Source organism: Macaca nemestrina, chromosome 18 (assembly GCF_043159975.1).
Source record: "Macaca nemestrina isolate mMacNem1 chromosome 18, mMacNem.hap1, whole genome shotgun sequence".
Lineage (NCBI taxonomy): Eukaryota > Metazoa > Chordata > Mammalia > Primates > Cercopithecidae > Macaca > Macaca nemestrina.
This window is the reverse complement of record NC_092142.1, coordinates 87,418,822-87,433,309: the sequence shown is the minus strand read 5'-3', so window position 1 is coordinate 87,433,309 and position 14,488 is coordinate 87,418,822. Positions and strand designations below refer to the sequence as shown.

The 14,488-nt window shown below is 62.8% G+C and overlaps 1 protein-coding gene across 2 annotated transcripts in view; it reads right to left on the bottom strand.

Moving 5' to 3' along the window:
* Positions 1-14,488, bottom strand: part of LOC105488891 (zinc finger protein, FOG family member 1) — a 75,574-nt gene that overhangs the window by 35,246 nt on the left and 25,840 nt on the right. For both annotated transcript variants that reach the window (XM_071085093.1, XM_071085094.1), the window contains exons 2-3: positions 9,451-9,555; positions 6,572-6,694 (exon numbers count right to left, since the gene is read on the bottom strand). In XM_071085093.1, coding sequence (XP_070941194.1) covers positions 6,572-6,694; positions 9,451-9,555 — 228 coding nt within the window. The remainder of the gene's footprint in view (positions 1-6,571; positions 6,695-9,450; positions 9,556-14,488) is intronic.

The window sequence follows — 14,488 nt, the reverse complement described above, 5'->3', positions numbered from 1 at the left end:
AGGCAGAATAGCTGGAATGATTTCCCACCCACGCACGCCGGGTGGGGAGGGAGCGCCGCCGCCTATCGGCCCATCTCCCCGCTGTCCATCAGGCCGGGCCCCCGCCTCAGCCTCCTCCCGATAGCAGGCCTTGAGGTTTGCGTAGACGCTCGGCCGGCGAGATTAGTCAGATGGAGCTCGGCCCAGATAACCAGCCCGACGCCCTCACACACTTGGGTGAGGATTCCCAGCCTCAGGCAGGCCCCGTCAGGACCCTTGGGTGGGGGCCCTTTGTGGGCCTCAGGCAGGAAATAGCGGACAGAGCCCTCCTCCGGACTCACAGCAGCCGCCTGCTCCCAGCGCCGGGACGCTGCACCAGATCACTCACGGCACAGCATCTGGACGAACAGCCCCCGCAAAACCCTTCAGGATATCCATTTTACAGCCAAGAAAACCGAGACGGCTCCTTGCAATCCCTGGCACTGAGCCCCGCCCTGACCCCTCTGAACCCCATCCACACCTGGGCCGGAATGCTCCAGCCACGACTGATCACTTGAACCTCAGGCCCTGAGCTAGCTGCCTGTGTACACCCAACCCCATTCTACCGTGTCCGTCACGGCTCAGCGTGGGGCTGGGGCCGGGGCCGTCCACCTGCTGCCCCTCCCATCTCTCACACCCAGCCTGACACTTGAGTGTCCCTTCTGCTGGCCAGCAGTGCCCTGGAGACATGGCCAGCTTTCCCATCTCTGCCACCAGGGCCCAGGACAGAGCGGGGATGGAAAAGTCATGACTTGTGTGATCAGCTGGAATTCACCTTGTCCATAGTGGTTCCAGGAAAGAGCTCCAGGCCCTGAGGCACTTACAGGTGAAGCGAGCCAGGAGCAGGTGTTTGCGGATCCTGGGCAAGAAAGAGCAGGCCTGCCAGCCCCCCGCCCACAGGCAGCGCTGCTCAAGTCCCAGCCCCATGTCCACTCAGGGTTGGACCACTGTGGCCAAGCCACCTCACCTCGCTGAGCCTCTGTTTCCCTAACTGTAGAGTGGGACCCAACTCAGACCTCCCCTGCAGGACCCTATGTGCCAGGACTCGAGAGCTCCCCTCACAGGAAATGCCCAGTGAGAGGCGATCTCCTCAAGTCCGGTGTACATGACCCGTGCTGATGCGCTCTTATGCCCAGCAGTATGTGGGTGAGGGTCCCCGTCCCCACCCCAAGCCCCCTCTCTGTTGCTTTCTCTCCCCTGTGGCTGACCCTGGGCCAGGGCAGGTGGGGACTTTTGTTCCACAGCCTGAAGCCCCCAGGATGGAGAAGTGAGGCCTCCTTGGTGCTGCAGGCGGCTCTGGGCAAGAAGCTTTCCTCCCAGCCCAGTTCCCCTCAGTTCCGCCCAGCCTCACAGAGGGAGGTGGGGGAGGCCTGTTCCAGGGGGAGGGGACTCCACACTCCCAGGTCCAGCCCCCATGCTCTTCAGCTTCTTCCTGCACCTGTTTCCTTGTGGCCCAGGCTGCACGATTACTCTCAGGGCAGACGACCACACAGGGCCCGTGAAATGGGCCAGCACAGGACCCAGGGAGTCGAATGGGACCCCAGCTCCACCCCTCCAAGTCCTAGTGGGACGGCATGTCTGAGCGACTCCATTTTCCAAGGCAGGAGTGGGATGCCCAGGAGTTCCAGGACTCGGCCCCACATCCCACAATGGGACAGGCCTGCAGGACGCGCCACGGCCGAGCTGCTCCCGAGCACGTGCAGGGATTATAGATTATGGCTTAGCCATTTGCATAGCGAAATCTTAAGCAGCTGCCCCTCAGGCAAACAAGGTCATTTCAAAGATAAAATAGGAGCTCTCCGCCTCCTGCCGCCCATCCTTCCCTTCACATCCGGACTGGTGGCTCCAGGGAGGAAGACGGAGTCCAGGCCCTGGCGGCCCCAGCTCTGCCTCCAGCCGAGGTCCCTTCTCTGTGGCCACTCCTGGGATCATGCTCAGACCCTGGCCCTTCTCTCCTCCTGCCGGCGCCTCCTGCTGCCTCACTGGAGTCCAAGGCCACAGGCCCAGTGACCAGGCCGCACTCCTGCCCGTCCACGTCCGCCTCACCCCCCACTCAGGCCCTGTGGCATCCTACCCATGCAGGGCTGTGCCCTCTCCCACTCCCTCTGCTCCCTACTGCAGGGCCCCGACTCACCCTGGAGGCCTGCGGACACCCCTCCTGGAATCAGCTCCTTTCCCCACTTCCCCCTTGCTTCCGGGTTTGGTTTGGGTGGTGATGGCAGGGTTTGGTGAGGTGTGACTGGTCCCTGTGACGGGAGGCTCTGCCCGTGGCAGCCTCTCACCCTGGCGGGTGTCCTGCTTTGGACATCGAGGCAACGACCTCACTGGTGGGTCCCGGCTCCCGCCTGGAAGCCTCCCTGGTGCTGGGCGGGTAACGGGGTTTGGGGGGTGAGCTTTTCCTGCCATGAGGCCATGATGACCACCACTGACAGGGGAGCGCAAGGTGGCTGCTCCAGGCCCCTGCTTGGGTCACCTCTCTTGGCCGCGAAAAGGGGAGTTCCAGGCTGCAGATGGTGGCTTCTCCCGGCAAAACCTACCTGCACCCCCTAATCCGAGAGAACCTAGGCCGCCCTGGGGTGGCCGACAAGCTCAAGGCCCACAGCTGAGGTCTGGGAAGCGGCTCCAGCCACACTGCACTACACACTCCTCAGTCCCCCTCCTCATGGAGGCTTCCTGCTGTGGCTGTGGCTCTCCTTACATCCATTTTGTAGATTGGGAAACTGGGACCTGGAGAGGTCAGGCGGCCTGCCTGCTGTCACTCGGCGAGGCTGGGCTGTAGAGTCTGTGCTCCCGTCTCAGAACAGCTCCAGGCGCCCCCATTTGAAGTCGTGGCGCTCCAGAGCAAAGCCGCTTGCAGCATACAGAGCTCAGAACTTTTGAACAAAAACCGGCACCCACTGAGTGCCTCCCTGATCTCTTTTTAGGGCTCTGGGAGCACCAGGTATCAGGTAGGGCCAGGAGGGGGCTGAGGTGGGGGCAGTAACAGGGCCAGGAGATCATAGGAAGTCAAGACAATGGCCACGTGCACACCGGGGACAGTTCTCCGCACCCCAGGACGGCTCCCCACACGCCAGAACAGCTCCCTGCACCCCGGGACAGCTCCCCACACGCCAGGACAGCTCCCCGCACCCCGACACAGCTCTCTACACCCCGGGACAGCTCCCCACAGCTTGGGACAGCTCTCCGGTGCTTACAGAGTCATTGTGTGCCCAGGACCTCACTTACGTTTGCAGTAGGTGTTGGGGACTTCTTGGGTGTCCCCTGGGAGGAGGGGAGGGGCTGGGAGGCCTCCCCTCTGCCTAGGGTTACACGGTGCCTCCAGGGAGTCCCTGACCACCAGGGATAGGGCAGCCTGGCTGGACCCATGGTGGAGCTGTTGGGGGAGGCGCCAAGGCCGGGTCTCTCCACCAGACTAACCCTGTCTACCTTCTGGATGTCCCTGGGAAATGGGTCTAACCGGGGTTGGGGTTGGGGGGTTTCCCAGGACACCTGTGAGCCCGGGTCCAGCCAGCAGATGAGGGCCCTGGGCTCCAGGCTCTGCAGCGTGACCGGGTTCCACCCACATGCAGGACAGATGGGAAACAGGTTCAGGGCCCAGTCACTTCCCCAAAGCCACAGGGTGCAGAGTGCACCTTGGTCCAAGTTGGCGCTCCCTCCACCCCAGATAGGAAAGGAGGATGGCGCCTCCCAGGCCGCCTCGAGAACAGGGCCCCAGGCCAGGTTCAGAGGGGCTGGGGCAGGTTCAGAGGGGCTGGGGCCTGTACTGTTTCCCACACTTGGGGATGGGTGGGGTGGGGAGCAGCTGTGGGCCAGAGACCATGAAACAGAAATTGGGAGAGACAGGGGCAGAGACAGGGGCGAGGGAGAGAGGCATGGGGAGAGAGAGAGAGAGAGAGAGAGAGAGAGAGAGAGAGGCAGGGATGGAGGAAGAGAGAAGGAGAACGGCAAAGAGAGAGGGAGAGAGGAAGGGAGAGAGGGAGAAGGCGGGGAGGGAGAGGGGAGAGAGAGGCGCTCACACAAGACAGAGCATCAGAGAGAGGGTCTGGAGACAGAAGGGAGAGACACTCAGGCCCAGCAGGGCAAATGTGGCCAATCCCCTATTGCATCCCAACCACTGGACTGGTCACCTGGCCACGCACTGCCCTTGGGGCCACTGACCCTGCTGGCCATCGACGCACGGGCCGCCCTGAGAGATAAGAGCCCACAGAACCTCCTTGGCTTCCCCGTGGGTGATAGCTCGGCCTGTGTGGGCCTGATAGGCCGTGGCCACTGCAGCGGTTGGCCAGCAGCCGCGTATCAGCCCATCACCGCCCACTGCACAGAAATTCATATCTGCGGGAGCCGATAGGGCACCGCCCGGTCCAGAGGATGCACACAGCACAGGAAGCTCGGGGGTGCGCCCCAGCCCCAAACCACGGCCGGCCTCAGGGGCCCAGCCCTTCCCGGCGCCAGGCTCCATCCCCCAGGGCCTCCTTCGTCTGGAGAACAGGAGGATGATCTAACGCCTCTCAACACTGCAGGGGTGGACAGGGACCCGTGGGGTGACGATCAAACCACTGTCTATGAACTCCAGGCCCAAACCCAGCTCCACCACCTCCCAGCCGCATGATGGTGGACATGTGCTGCATCCCCGGGCTGGGCCTCCTCCTCCAGAGACTGGGGTCACCATCTCGGCCCCTCTTGGGGCTGGCGTGAGGACCGCCCAGCACCCCCTGTCTGCCCAGTGGCCAACTGGGTCCCACAGGTACACAATGGTCCCTGCCACTGTGTGGGTAGTCTCCACTGATAGAGTGTGGGAGCTCTGAGGGCCTGAGGGGGGCCTATGTGCACCTTCCCCGCTACCCTGTTCTACAGCTGGGGACACTGAGGCAGTCAGGGCGGCCCCTCCCAACCCCACAGCGCTGCCCTGCACGTGAAAATGCCTGTCAGGCTGACCCCGCAGTGAGGGCCTGAGGCACCAGCACCTGACCAAGACCCCCAAAGACACCAGCGTCTGACCGACCCCCGACAGGTGTGTCCTGGGCCTCCCCCCACCTGGTGTCCCTGAGGAGAAGGCACGCAGCCAGCACGTTTCTGCCACGGCGCCTGGGCCCCCCACCATCTTTGGGTCCCAGGTGGGTAAGCCGCATCGTCTGCTGTGCTGGATGCCCGGTCCCCCCTTCCTGGGGAACAGCAGGAGGAGCCCATGAGGACCGGTGGCCACGAGGCCCCAGCATTGCCTTGGGCAGCCCCACAGCCCGTGCAGGTGTGACTCGGCTTCCCCTTGGGGCCGGGTCATCCTCCTGGCTGTGGCTGCCCAGGCCCACCCCTCTCTCTGTGGTCCCGGCTGTCCCGTTGCGGGAAGGGGCTGTATTGAACGAGAGGCCTCTCCACGCACGTGCCGCTGCTTACTTGCACCAGCGGGCCCGTGGACCCATCTCTCACTCTCCCTTGCTGCTGGGACCTCGCTGACCCCTTTCTATCTTGGCCCCCGGGAAGGAATGGGGTCCCTCTGCCTCAGCGAAGCCTTCCCTGCTCCCCAGGACGGCGAGCGCCTCACCACACGTCTTCTCTCCACAGATGGGGGCCCTGCTGGTGTCATTACGGCCGCTTGCGTGCTCTGCGACGGCCATCTGCTCCCGGCTGTGTGCCTTGCACACAGCAGGCACTCAATAAATGTTTGCTGCATCTGCACATGCGTCTGGCTCGAGCACCTGCCCCTCCTCACGCCGTCCCTCCTCCACGGGGACCTTGCGACCCCCACTCCGCCTCTGCTGGGCCTCCTCCCTCCCTCACCCACCAGCTCTCATGACGGCCTCGGTCGGGCAACCCTGGGAAGCCACCCCAGACGCTACTCTGGTTCCTCAGGCCGCGGGATTTATTAGGAACAACAGAAACAATCTGACTACCAGTGTTCCCTGCGTTCATAAATGAATGGAATTCACAGTCCCCGAAAGGGCCACAGGGAGAACACGTTTGTGGGACTTCTGGGATCAGAACTCTAGCTACAAATCACGGAGCAGAGTCACCAAATCACCCTCTAGGACACACCCTGTGGCCCAGGCCCCACAGGGCAGTGTGGCTCGGACTCCGTCCCCCACAGCCTGCAGCCACTCTGGAGTGGGGTGGGGTCCTCTCCTGCCCTTCAGGCCTGAGTGCCTGCCTGGGCACCTCAGCACAGCTCTGAATCCCGGCCCAGCTGGGAAGGCTGCGGGCCCAGGCCGCTGAGATGCAGCCTCCTGTTCCCACCTCCCTGCCTTTCCCACCTCTGAGGACTCCTTCCTGGCCATCACACTAGCTCCTCTTCTGCGGCCCAGACCAGGCTCTGATCCAGGGAACCCCCCAGAGCTTCCTTGTACACCACGTGAGGCCCGGGATTGGCCCGAGGGTGCCAAGCTGCAGCGATACCACCAGCTGCACAGGTTAGCTGAGCTTTGGACTAGGCACAGGCCTGGGCCTGGTGGGTCTCCAGCAACCTACACACCTGCCCCAGCACCCACGTGGCCCTGTTCCCGGGGGCCGGGCCAGGCTGCCCGGGAGGCGATGTTGCTGCCTCCACTGCCCACATGGTTACCTGGCCCGCTCCAGGGACTGCCCGGCTCTTCCTCCATGGGCCTCGGTTCCGGTTCCTGTCCTTCCAGCTCCTTGGGGCCTCCCGGGGATGTGGGGGTCGGTGGCGGTGGGGGTGAGCTAACATCTGCAGAGAGGAAAACACCGTCACATCCCTGCTGAGTGCCAGGCACTGAGCTGCCCCTCCCTGTGGCTGGGAGGGATGCTGAGGCACTGGGCACCGGGTTGGGGAGCTCGGGCCCAGAGCCACCCCCACCTCCTGGCTCACTCTCACTGGGGTGGGACAGACATCCAAGTTTTCCTCTTGGTCTTGTAAAACCCCTCATCCCTCATTAATTGTTGCAATGATAATTGTTATTCCAGCTGCTGTTGATAATTAGGGCACAGGATGGCCGACCCGACCGGCCTGCCCCGGCCAGCAGGCACACAAGCGGCCGCCAGCTCCCCGGTCCCCTCTGCTGGCAGCTGGGGGCCCCTCCACCAGGTCCTGCACCGATTCCAGCCCAAAGGGCATGTTTGCCTTCCCAGCTGGACTGATAACCACCTCGGCCCCGATCGATGTGATCCCATAAAGCCCCCCCACCCCGTGACGTCACATGCCCACAGATTATTAATACCCGCGATAAGGGCTGTGATTAACATCAAATAAGTCAATCACACAGTATAAAAGTCCTATTATTTTTGGCTATAAATCAAAGTGGCTGGCATCTGAGCTCCAGCCACTGCGAGGGAGCCTCACTGGACCCGCCAAGCGGCAGACACAGCTCCCGCGCTGCTGTCTTATCGCACCCATCGCCACGCTATCACTCAAGCCTGTGCCAGGTGCAGCCCTGGTTGTTTTTTCCAGCTCCTTCCCGGGCCCCACCCCCACCCCCATGCAGCCCTGGCTCCTAGATCAGATAAGGAGCCTGGCTCCCCGGGAAGCCGGCCTGGGCCAAAGTCCACCACTTGCCCTTTGTTGTGGCCCCTCCATCAGGGCTCCTGCAGCTGGCCGGCAGCACCTGTGTGCGGCACTAAGGCTGGCGGCGGTGACAGCCAAGGGCCTCGGGGTCCACATGTGCCACACGTGCTCACTCCCCATAGCCACTGAGGGACTGGCACCCGGCTCACATGTGCGGGAACTGAGGCTCCGCAAGGGTTAAGAGCCCGGCCCCGGGACCGGCCAGGCAGAGTTCTGACTGCACCACAAGCAGTGTGTGCCAATGGTGATGGCAGCAAGGGCAGGGAGGAGTGGCAGCCAGCGGGTCCCAGGCCTCACCAGAGGCTGGGCTGGACACCTGCACCCAGCCTGGCCGTCCTGGGGCAGGGATGTCCCTGGGTGAGCTGGGGGAGATGGTGGACCCAGCCCTGGGGTCAAGTCCCACTGGCTCTGGTGACCCCGGGGCCTGCTGCCAGAAAAAGGGGCCCAGGCGTAGCAGGCTGGGTGTGTGCAGATGGGGTGATGAGGCCTGCTGGGCTCCTGGGGCTGTGGCCCACCCAGAGGGGACTCTGACACTCAGACTGGGAAATGCTAGGGTGGGGGTCCCCACTGAGAAGCCCCCCTCCCAAGCGAGGGACCAAGGTCTGCCTGGGATCTCCACCCCAGCCCCTCGGCTACAGACCCCTCTGTAACCTCTCCCCCACCCCCGTTGGCCTTGGAGCCTTTGGACCTGCTGTCACTGCCTCCTGGCATCCCTCCGCCCATCAGGGACAGTCCCACGCACCCATCTCTCCTCCACCCCAGCTCACGTCACCCACCTAGCACCCTCCCAAACGGTCCGGGTATGGCCACATCTCCTCCACGTTGGAGTGAGGGTAATTCACAGTCTGTGTGCAAAGGGTTTCATGGCACGGGTATGAGATTGGTGCCTGGGGCTGCAAGTGGAGTGTGGGGGAGCTGGGCAGAGCCCACCCCACAACCTGCTGCTGTCTCTCTCAGACCTTGGAAAAAGGGGGTGAGCATGCTGACCTCTCCTGGCACCTCTGTCCCAGGGAGGCCCCTTCTCCCAGGGTCTCTGGGTGTGTCTGGGGTACAGCTGTCTCTAGCAGACCTCCTTATGGCAGGTTAACTCTCTCCTGGGAGGGCAGGCCCTCTTCTCGGCTTGAAAAATGCCCTGCCCCATGGAATTGGCCACCAGGAGGGCCCAGGGAGTATGGAGGTGCTGACGAGGGTGGAGGAAATCAGGCTAAACCCAGACCTGGGTGGGACCCCCACTGGGGCACTTGCCAGCTGAATGACCCTGGCAAGTCACCAAACTTCTCTGGTCTGTGAGTGGGGTGTGCTGCCTTAGCAGGAGACACCACTGTGCACCGAGCACCCACTTGCACCCAGCATCCACTGTGCATCCAGCACCCATCTGCTGTGCACCCAGCATCCATTTGTACCCAGTAACCACTGTGCACCCAGCACCCATCCACTGTGCACCCAGCACCCATCCACTGTGCACCTAGCAACCACTGTGCACCCAGCACTCACTTGCACCCAGCACCCACTGTGCACTCAGCCCAAGCAGCATGCCAGCAGGGGCCTCAGCTCACCAAGCCCCAGGGAGGGGGCCTCGTGGTCCCCACTTCACAGAGGGTTTACTGAGGCTGGGAGGGGCATGGATTCCTGTCCAACCCTGGGCCAGACCTGCCCCACCTGGGCCTCGGTCTGCTCATCTGTATGAGGGCCGGATTTCAGGCCGCACATGCGGTAGGTGTGCACATCTCCCTTTCCCCAGAGACCCCCCCAGCCCCACCCAGGGCCTCTGGGCAACAGGCCTCCGGCTGGAAGACGCCTGTCCTGGACTCTCGCATATGGCTGGCCCACACGGCTCAGACACCACTGAACTCTGAGTGCATGGTACGGGGAAGCAGGAGGCTCCAGCTGGAGGCATGGTGAGAGGGCTCAGTCTGACTCACCTGTGCTGGGAGGGCTCGGGGCTTCAGGCGCCGTGGCCTTTTGCTCCGTGTGGCTGGTGCCCACCAATTGCATCTCCTCTCCGGCCTCCATGTCTCCAAGGGAACCTGTGGACACAAGACGAAGGCGGTTCGGGAGGAGCTCTGGGGAGACGGTGTCTGCCTCCTGCCTCCTGACCCCTCCTGGCATAGGCACAGCCCTGGTGCCCAGGTGGAGTTGGCAGCTGGGCAGGGGTGAGGTCATCCACCCCTACGAGGTCAGAGACCAGGTAGCTGTTAGCCGAGGGCTCCTTCTGGGTCCCTCAAGACTTGACATTTGGGCATGGTGGCTCACACCTGTGATCCCAGCAGTTTGGGAGACCGAGGTGGGAGGATTGCTTTGAGTCCAGGAGTTTGAAAGCAGCCTGGGCAACATGGCAAGACCCTGTCTCTACAAAAAATACAAAAATTAGCTGGGTGTGGTGGCGCACGCCTGTAGTCCCAGCTACTAGGAGGGCTGAGGTGGGAGGATCACTTGAGCCTGAGAGTTGGAGCTGCAGTGAGCCGCGATTGCACCACTGCACTCCAGCCTGGATGACAGAATGAGACTTCTGTCTCAAAAAAAAAAAAACGACCTGATGATCCTTGACCAACCCCCATCCTCTGCAACAATTCCAAAGCTGCAGGATCGCCTCCACCCACCCTTACCTGCCCTGACCCCTGGCCTCCGCTGTGCCCACGGATTCCACTCTTGCCAGAGAAGAGTCACAACCCCTGTGTCTCTCTCCCACCTACTCCCCCCAGCACCAGGGGACAGGTCCCCACCCACTCTGGCAGCCGTGGAGCAGCGAGGGGGCCCTCCCTGTCCTGTAGGCCCAGCGTCCATCCAGGCCCCGAGGGTCGCCATCACCACGGCCTCCGCCCGGCATCATCCTCCAGTGCCCTGCCCAGGGGCCCAGTCCCCGTGCGCTTCCCTCACACTCATTCCCTCGGTCTGGGAATTCCCTGGGGTGACGCCCTCGCCCAGCACAGGCCCTGCACAAAGCAGACGCTCACAGACTTGTCGAGCGAACAAACCAAGCAGGGCACAGGTGTCTGCAGCACCGGTGGGTGGAGCGCCTCAGGGCCTGGGCCCCTCAGAGACTCACACATCGGGGTGGGGGATTCCAGGGGCCCACCTTACAGGTGACGAGGCAGACTGAGACAAGGCCATGTGGCCCAAGTGTGGGGGCAGCTGCCCCGGACCCCACAGTGGCTGTGGAGTGGCGCTGAGTGCAGGCGTGCGTGCTGATGTCTGCCCGGGGGGCTGGTGATGGGTGATGGTGTCCAGTGTGAACAGAGGACAGAGGTGTCCTTCCGTATCCTGCCTGACTGCTCCCTGGGCCCCCAGGCCCTGACTCAGTCGGCATGCTGGGACTGCCCCCTCCACACCCATCCTCCACAAGGCCTGGCCTGCCCTGCCCAGCCTTCTACTGTCCTGTGTGAGGCACGATGGGGGCAGAGCCTCCAGACCCACTCAGGAGTGGGAGGGGCCGAGGCCCTCCTGAGCCCAGGCCCCAGGTCCTGCAGCTCCCAAGTCACAGCATAATACGAACAAGAAAAGTCTAGAAACCGCGTCAGTGTCTGTGAGTTCGTGTGTCAGGGGAGCTGAAGGGGCACAGTGGGCTTCTCTGGCGGGGGGGGGGTGGGGCAGAACAAAAGACACCAGAAGGAAGGCTTAAGCGTTGCAGGCTGGAACCACCACCTCCTGAGGGCTGAGCTCCCCATCCCTGGAGGCGAGCAAGCCGCACGGATGGAGAACTGTTCGGGGTGTGTGCCTCTGGCTTGGTGGTTCTGGCTTTTCTTGCCTCACGGCCCCTCTGGGAATCTGATGAAACCCGGTGACTCCTCCCCAGAAAAACACGCCGAGGCGCCCACATGTGCCCAGCTTCAGGAGCTTCTCTCCAAATCCCCGCCGTCCTCCTTCACAGCCCCTCATGCTCCCTGCTTTGCTCCATGTCTCCAGGGAAAGGCAGAAGATGGGAGGGAGAAGGGCAGGTCAGAGCTGGAGCCTGCTGACGCCTGAAACACCTGCCCAGCCAGTAACAAACGTGCCACCCACCAGCGTCCAACGCCGGGTTCAGAGGCTGCCTCATGTCAGAGACCCCCAAAGATGCGAGAGAAAGAGAAATGCTGTGACTGAGTTTCAGGCTGATGTCCGAGGCTGACCCCACCGTTCCACGCAGCAGGGAGGTGGGAAGGTGGATTTTCTGTGTTTGAACTCCAGCCCCCTCTCTGATCATCAGCAGGCTGTGGCTGGCTGATGCCATCAAACCAAACTGCTCCTAGAGGGGCAGACGCCTTTTCTGCCTTCTGCTGACACCTGAGGGCCAGGTGCCCCTCCAGGATGCAGGGGTGCACCAGATCGCTGAACACTGCCCGGGGCGTCCAGGCCACTGTGGGGACAGTCAGAGAACAACAGATGGGCCCTGACCAAAAACAATGGCAAGTTCTAGAAGTGCAGTGAGGGAAGGAGCCATGAGAGAAAGAGAAAAAAACACGGGGAGGGGAGGGGCTGCCACCAGCAGATCTTGGAGGGAACAGTGTGGTTGTTGCGAGACCAGCCCCTGAGAAGACAGCTCCGGCAGAGGGGGCCACATGGGCAAAGGCCCCGGGTGGGGACAGAGGTGGTGGAGGAAGGGGAGGTTGGGGGCCAGGGTGTGCTGGCAGCCAAGGCTGAGGGCAGGCAGGGTCCTGGCCGTGCTGACCTCAGAGGCCACGGGGAGGAGGCGACCCTCATCCTGGGGCCACCGGGGAGCCATGGGGGGTCCTGGACAGGAGGGACAGGCTGGACTTTCCCAACTGCTGCCTTCGGGGTTCTACCTGGGACCCGTGAGTCCAGGCCTCCTCAGAGCACCTCAGAGCTGTAATTACAGGAGGGGGCTGGGCTCAGACCACACAGGAGCCAGCCCCAGGCAAGGGCTCGCAGCTTCCCATCAAAGCGCCCACACGGGCAGGCTCCAGGGCGGGCTGGGCACACGCCTGACCGGTCCAACTCCTGCCCCTGGGACAGGAGGCCCAACCCGAGTGCCCTCCCTCAGCACACGCCAGGGCAGAAAAGCAGCCATGGTGGCTCCACCCCCCTACCTCTGGGCAATGCCATCCACAAGGCCAGGAGGTGCTCAGCCGTTCCGCCTTGGCAGCAGCACGTGAAACACTCAGCTCAGCCCGGCTCCTCCCCATTCCAGAGGCCTGTGCTTTCCATGGCTGTCATGGAGCTCGGAGGGGCTGCCCAGGAGCTGAGGTCCCTCCTGCTGAGCAGCTGTAGGGCCTCAGGGCCTCAGTCGCCTGCTCTGGCAAATGGGCTCGAGGCCACCTGCTTTCAGGGACTTTGGGGACCAGAGCACTGGGGTTGGGGTCCACAGGAGACGCAGCCCTGTGCATAGCTGCCGCAGCCCCAGGAAGGCAGGCTGGCTCTCCATGCCCCACCCAGGTGGGCCTCAGACACCCAGGGGGGCGCTGGGCTGGCGATGGGTTCTCCTATTTACAGGAGAACAAAGGCGCCTGCTCTACACAAAGCCGTGACGACGAGCGTGGAAAAGAGGCTGCCAGGGTAATTTCAGTTCCAGCACAATTAAAACAGCTCTGATAATGCGGGAGACAATTGTCAGCCCACAAATAGGGTGTGTCGAGGCGGAGGCTGCCCTGGGCCTGCCTCGGCGTCTGAGAGCAGCTGCCCGGTCCCCGCCGAGCCCGAGTCAGCACCGGTCCCGTCTGTGGTCCACCGGGGGTCCGTGGGGACTGTCCAGATGGGCGACAGAGCACTTGGGCCCCTGCTGGCTGGGGGCATCTGTGAGCCACATCTCCTCTCTGTCGCTTTCCCCCTGGGCTAGCAAAGACTGCCCTGAGCCTTTCTGGGGACCCTCTCTCTGTGCCAACAGCCGGACCAGGCCAACCCATGGCCAGGCAGGCTGACAGCTGCTGCGTCCTTGCAGTGTGACCTTGAGCAAGTCACTCCACTCTCTGTGCTGTTTCCTGGTCTACAGATGAAGCCACAGCAGCTCCCATCTTAGGAGATGAAACGTGCAGCCTGCCCGCATCCTCAGAGCCCGACACGGGGCAGGTGCGCAGTGAACATGAACTGTGGCTAGCACAGATTTTGGGAAATGGGCGAGGGTGTGAATGGTTAAGACTGGACGGGCGGCGCTCAGCACTTTACAAATGCCCACCCGTAACTGCCCCCACCCATGTAGCCCAGCGAGGTGGTCTTCCAATTCCATTTCGGATGGGGAACCTGGGGTGTGGAGGGTGGCGGCCCAGTCAGACCTCAGCAGGTAGGGGCGGTCAGGAAAGTGCATGGGGAATGGGGACAGGGTGCATGGAGGAGGGGGGACCAGGACAGGGACTTGGTGATGGCTGTGGCAGAGTGGAGTGGAGTGGGGTAAGCAGGACCTTGGGGGCAGCCATCGTGGAAATCCCACTCTCCAGCCACATCCCAATACCCACAGCAGGAAGCCGAGTCATGCCCACTTTACAGGTGAGTAAACCAAGGCCCAGCAAGGCCGACTTGTGAGCTGCCCTGTCCAGGGCCCCTGGCGAGGAGGCAGAGGTGGGGGCGGTGGGATAGGAACTTGGGGCTGGATTTCAGACCTGCACCCAGCACACAGCCCTTCCCCAGGCCAGACACAGCCCCCACACCTCCCTCGCCCCGGGCCCACCTGCAGTGAGGGTGATACTAGCCCCATGGCCTGGCCCGGGAGAAGTCAGTGGCCAAGGCCGCACCTGCCTGGGGGTGTCCACAGGCCATGGTGGTGGTCACCGGTGGCCAGGGCAGTGCTGGGCTCAGCCCCTGCGGTGCCCGGAGCCCCTTGGTTATCACAGCTAGCAGACACCCGCGCGCCCATCCGTCTCCTGCTCATTAAGCCGGACGCCAAAATGGAAATGAAAACATAATAGCTATTTGATTGGGGGTGAGATATTTTGCATATTGGCTTGGCGCTGATAGCGGAATTTCATCAACTCCCTTTTTTCATGCTTTAAAACTGAATTACGGAGCTGGCTCTGTGCAGTGGGATGATCCCAG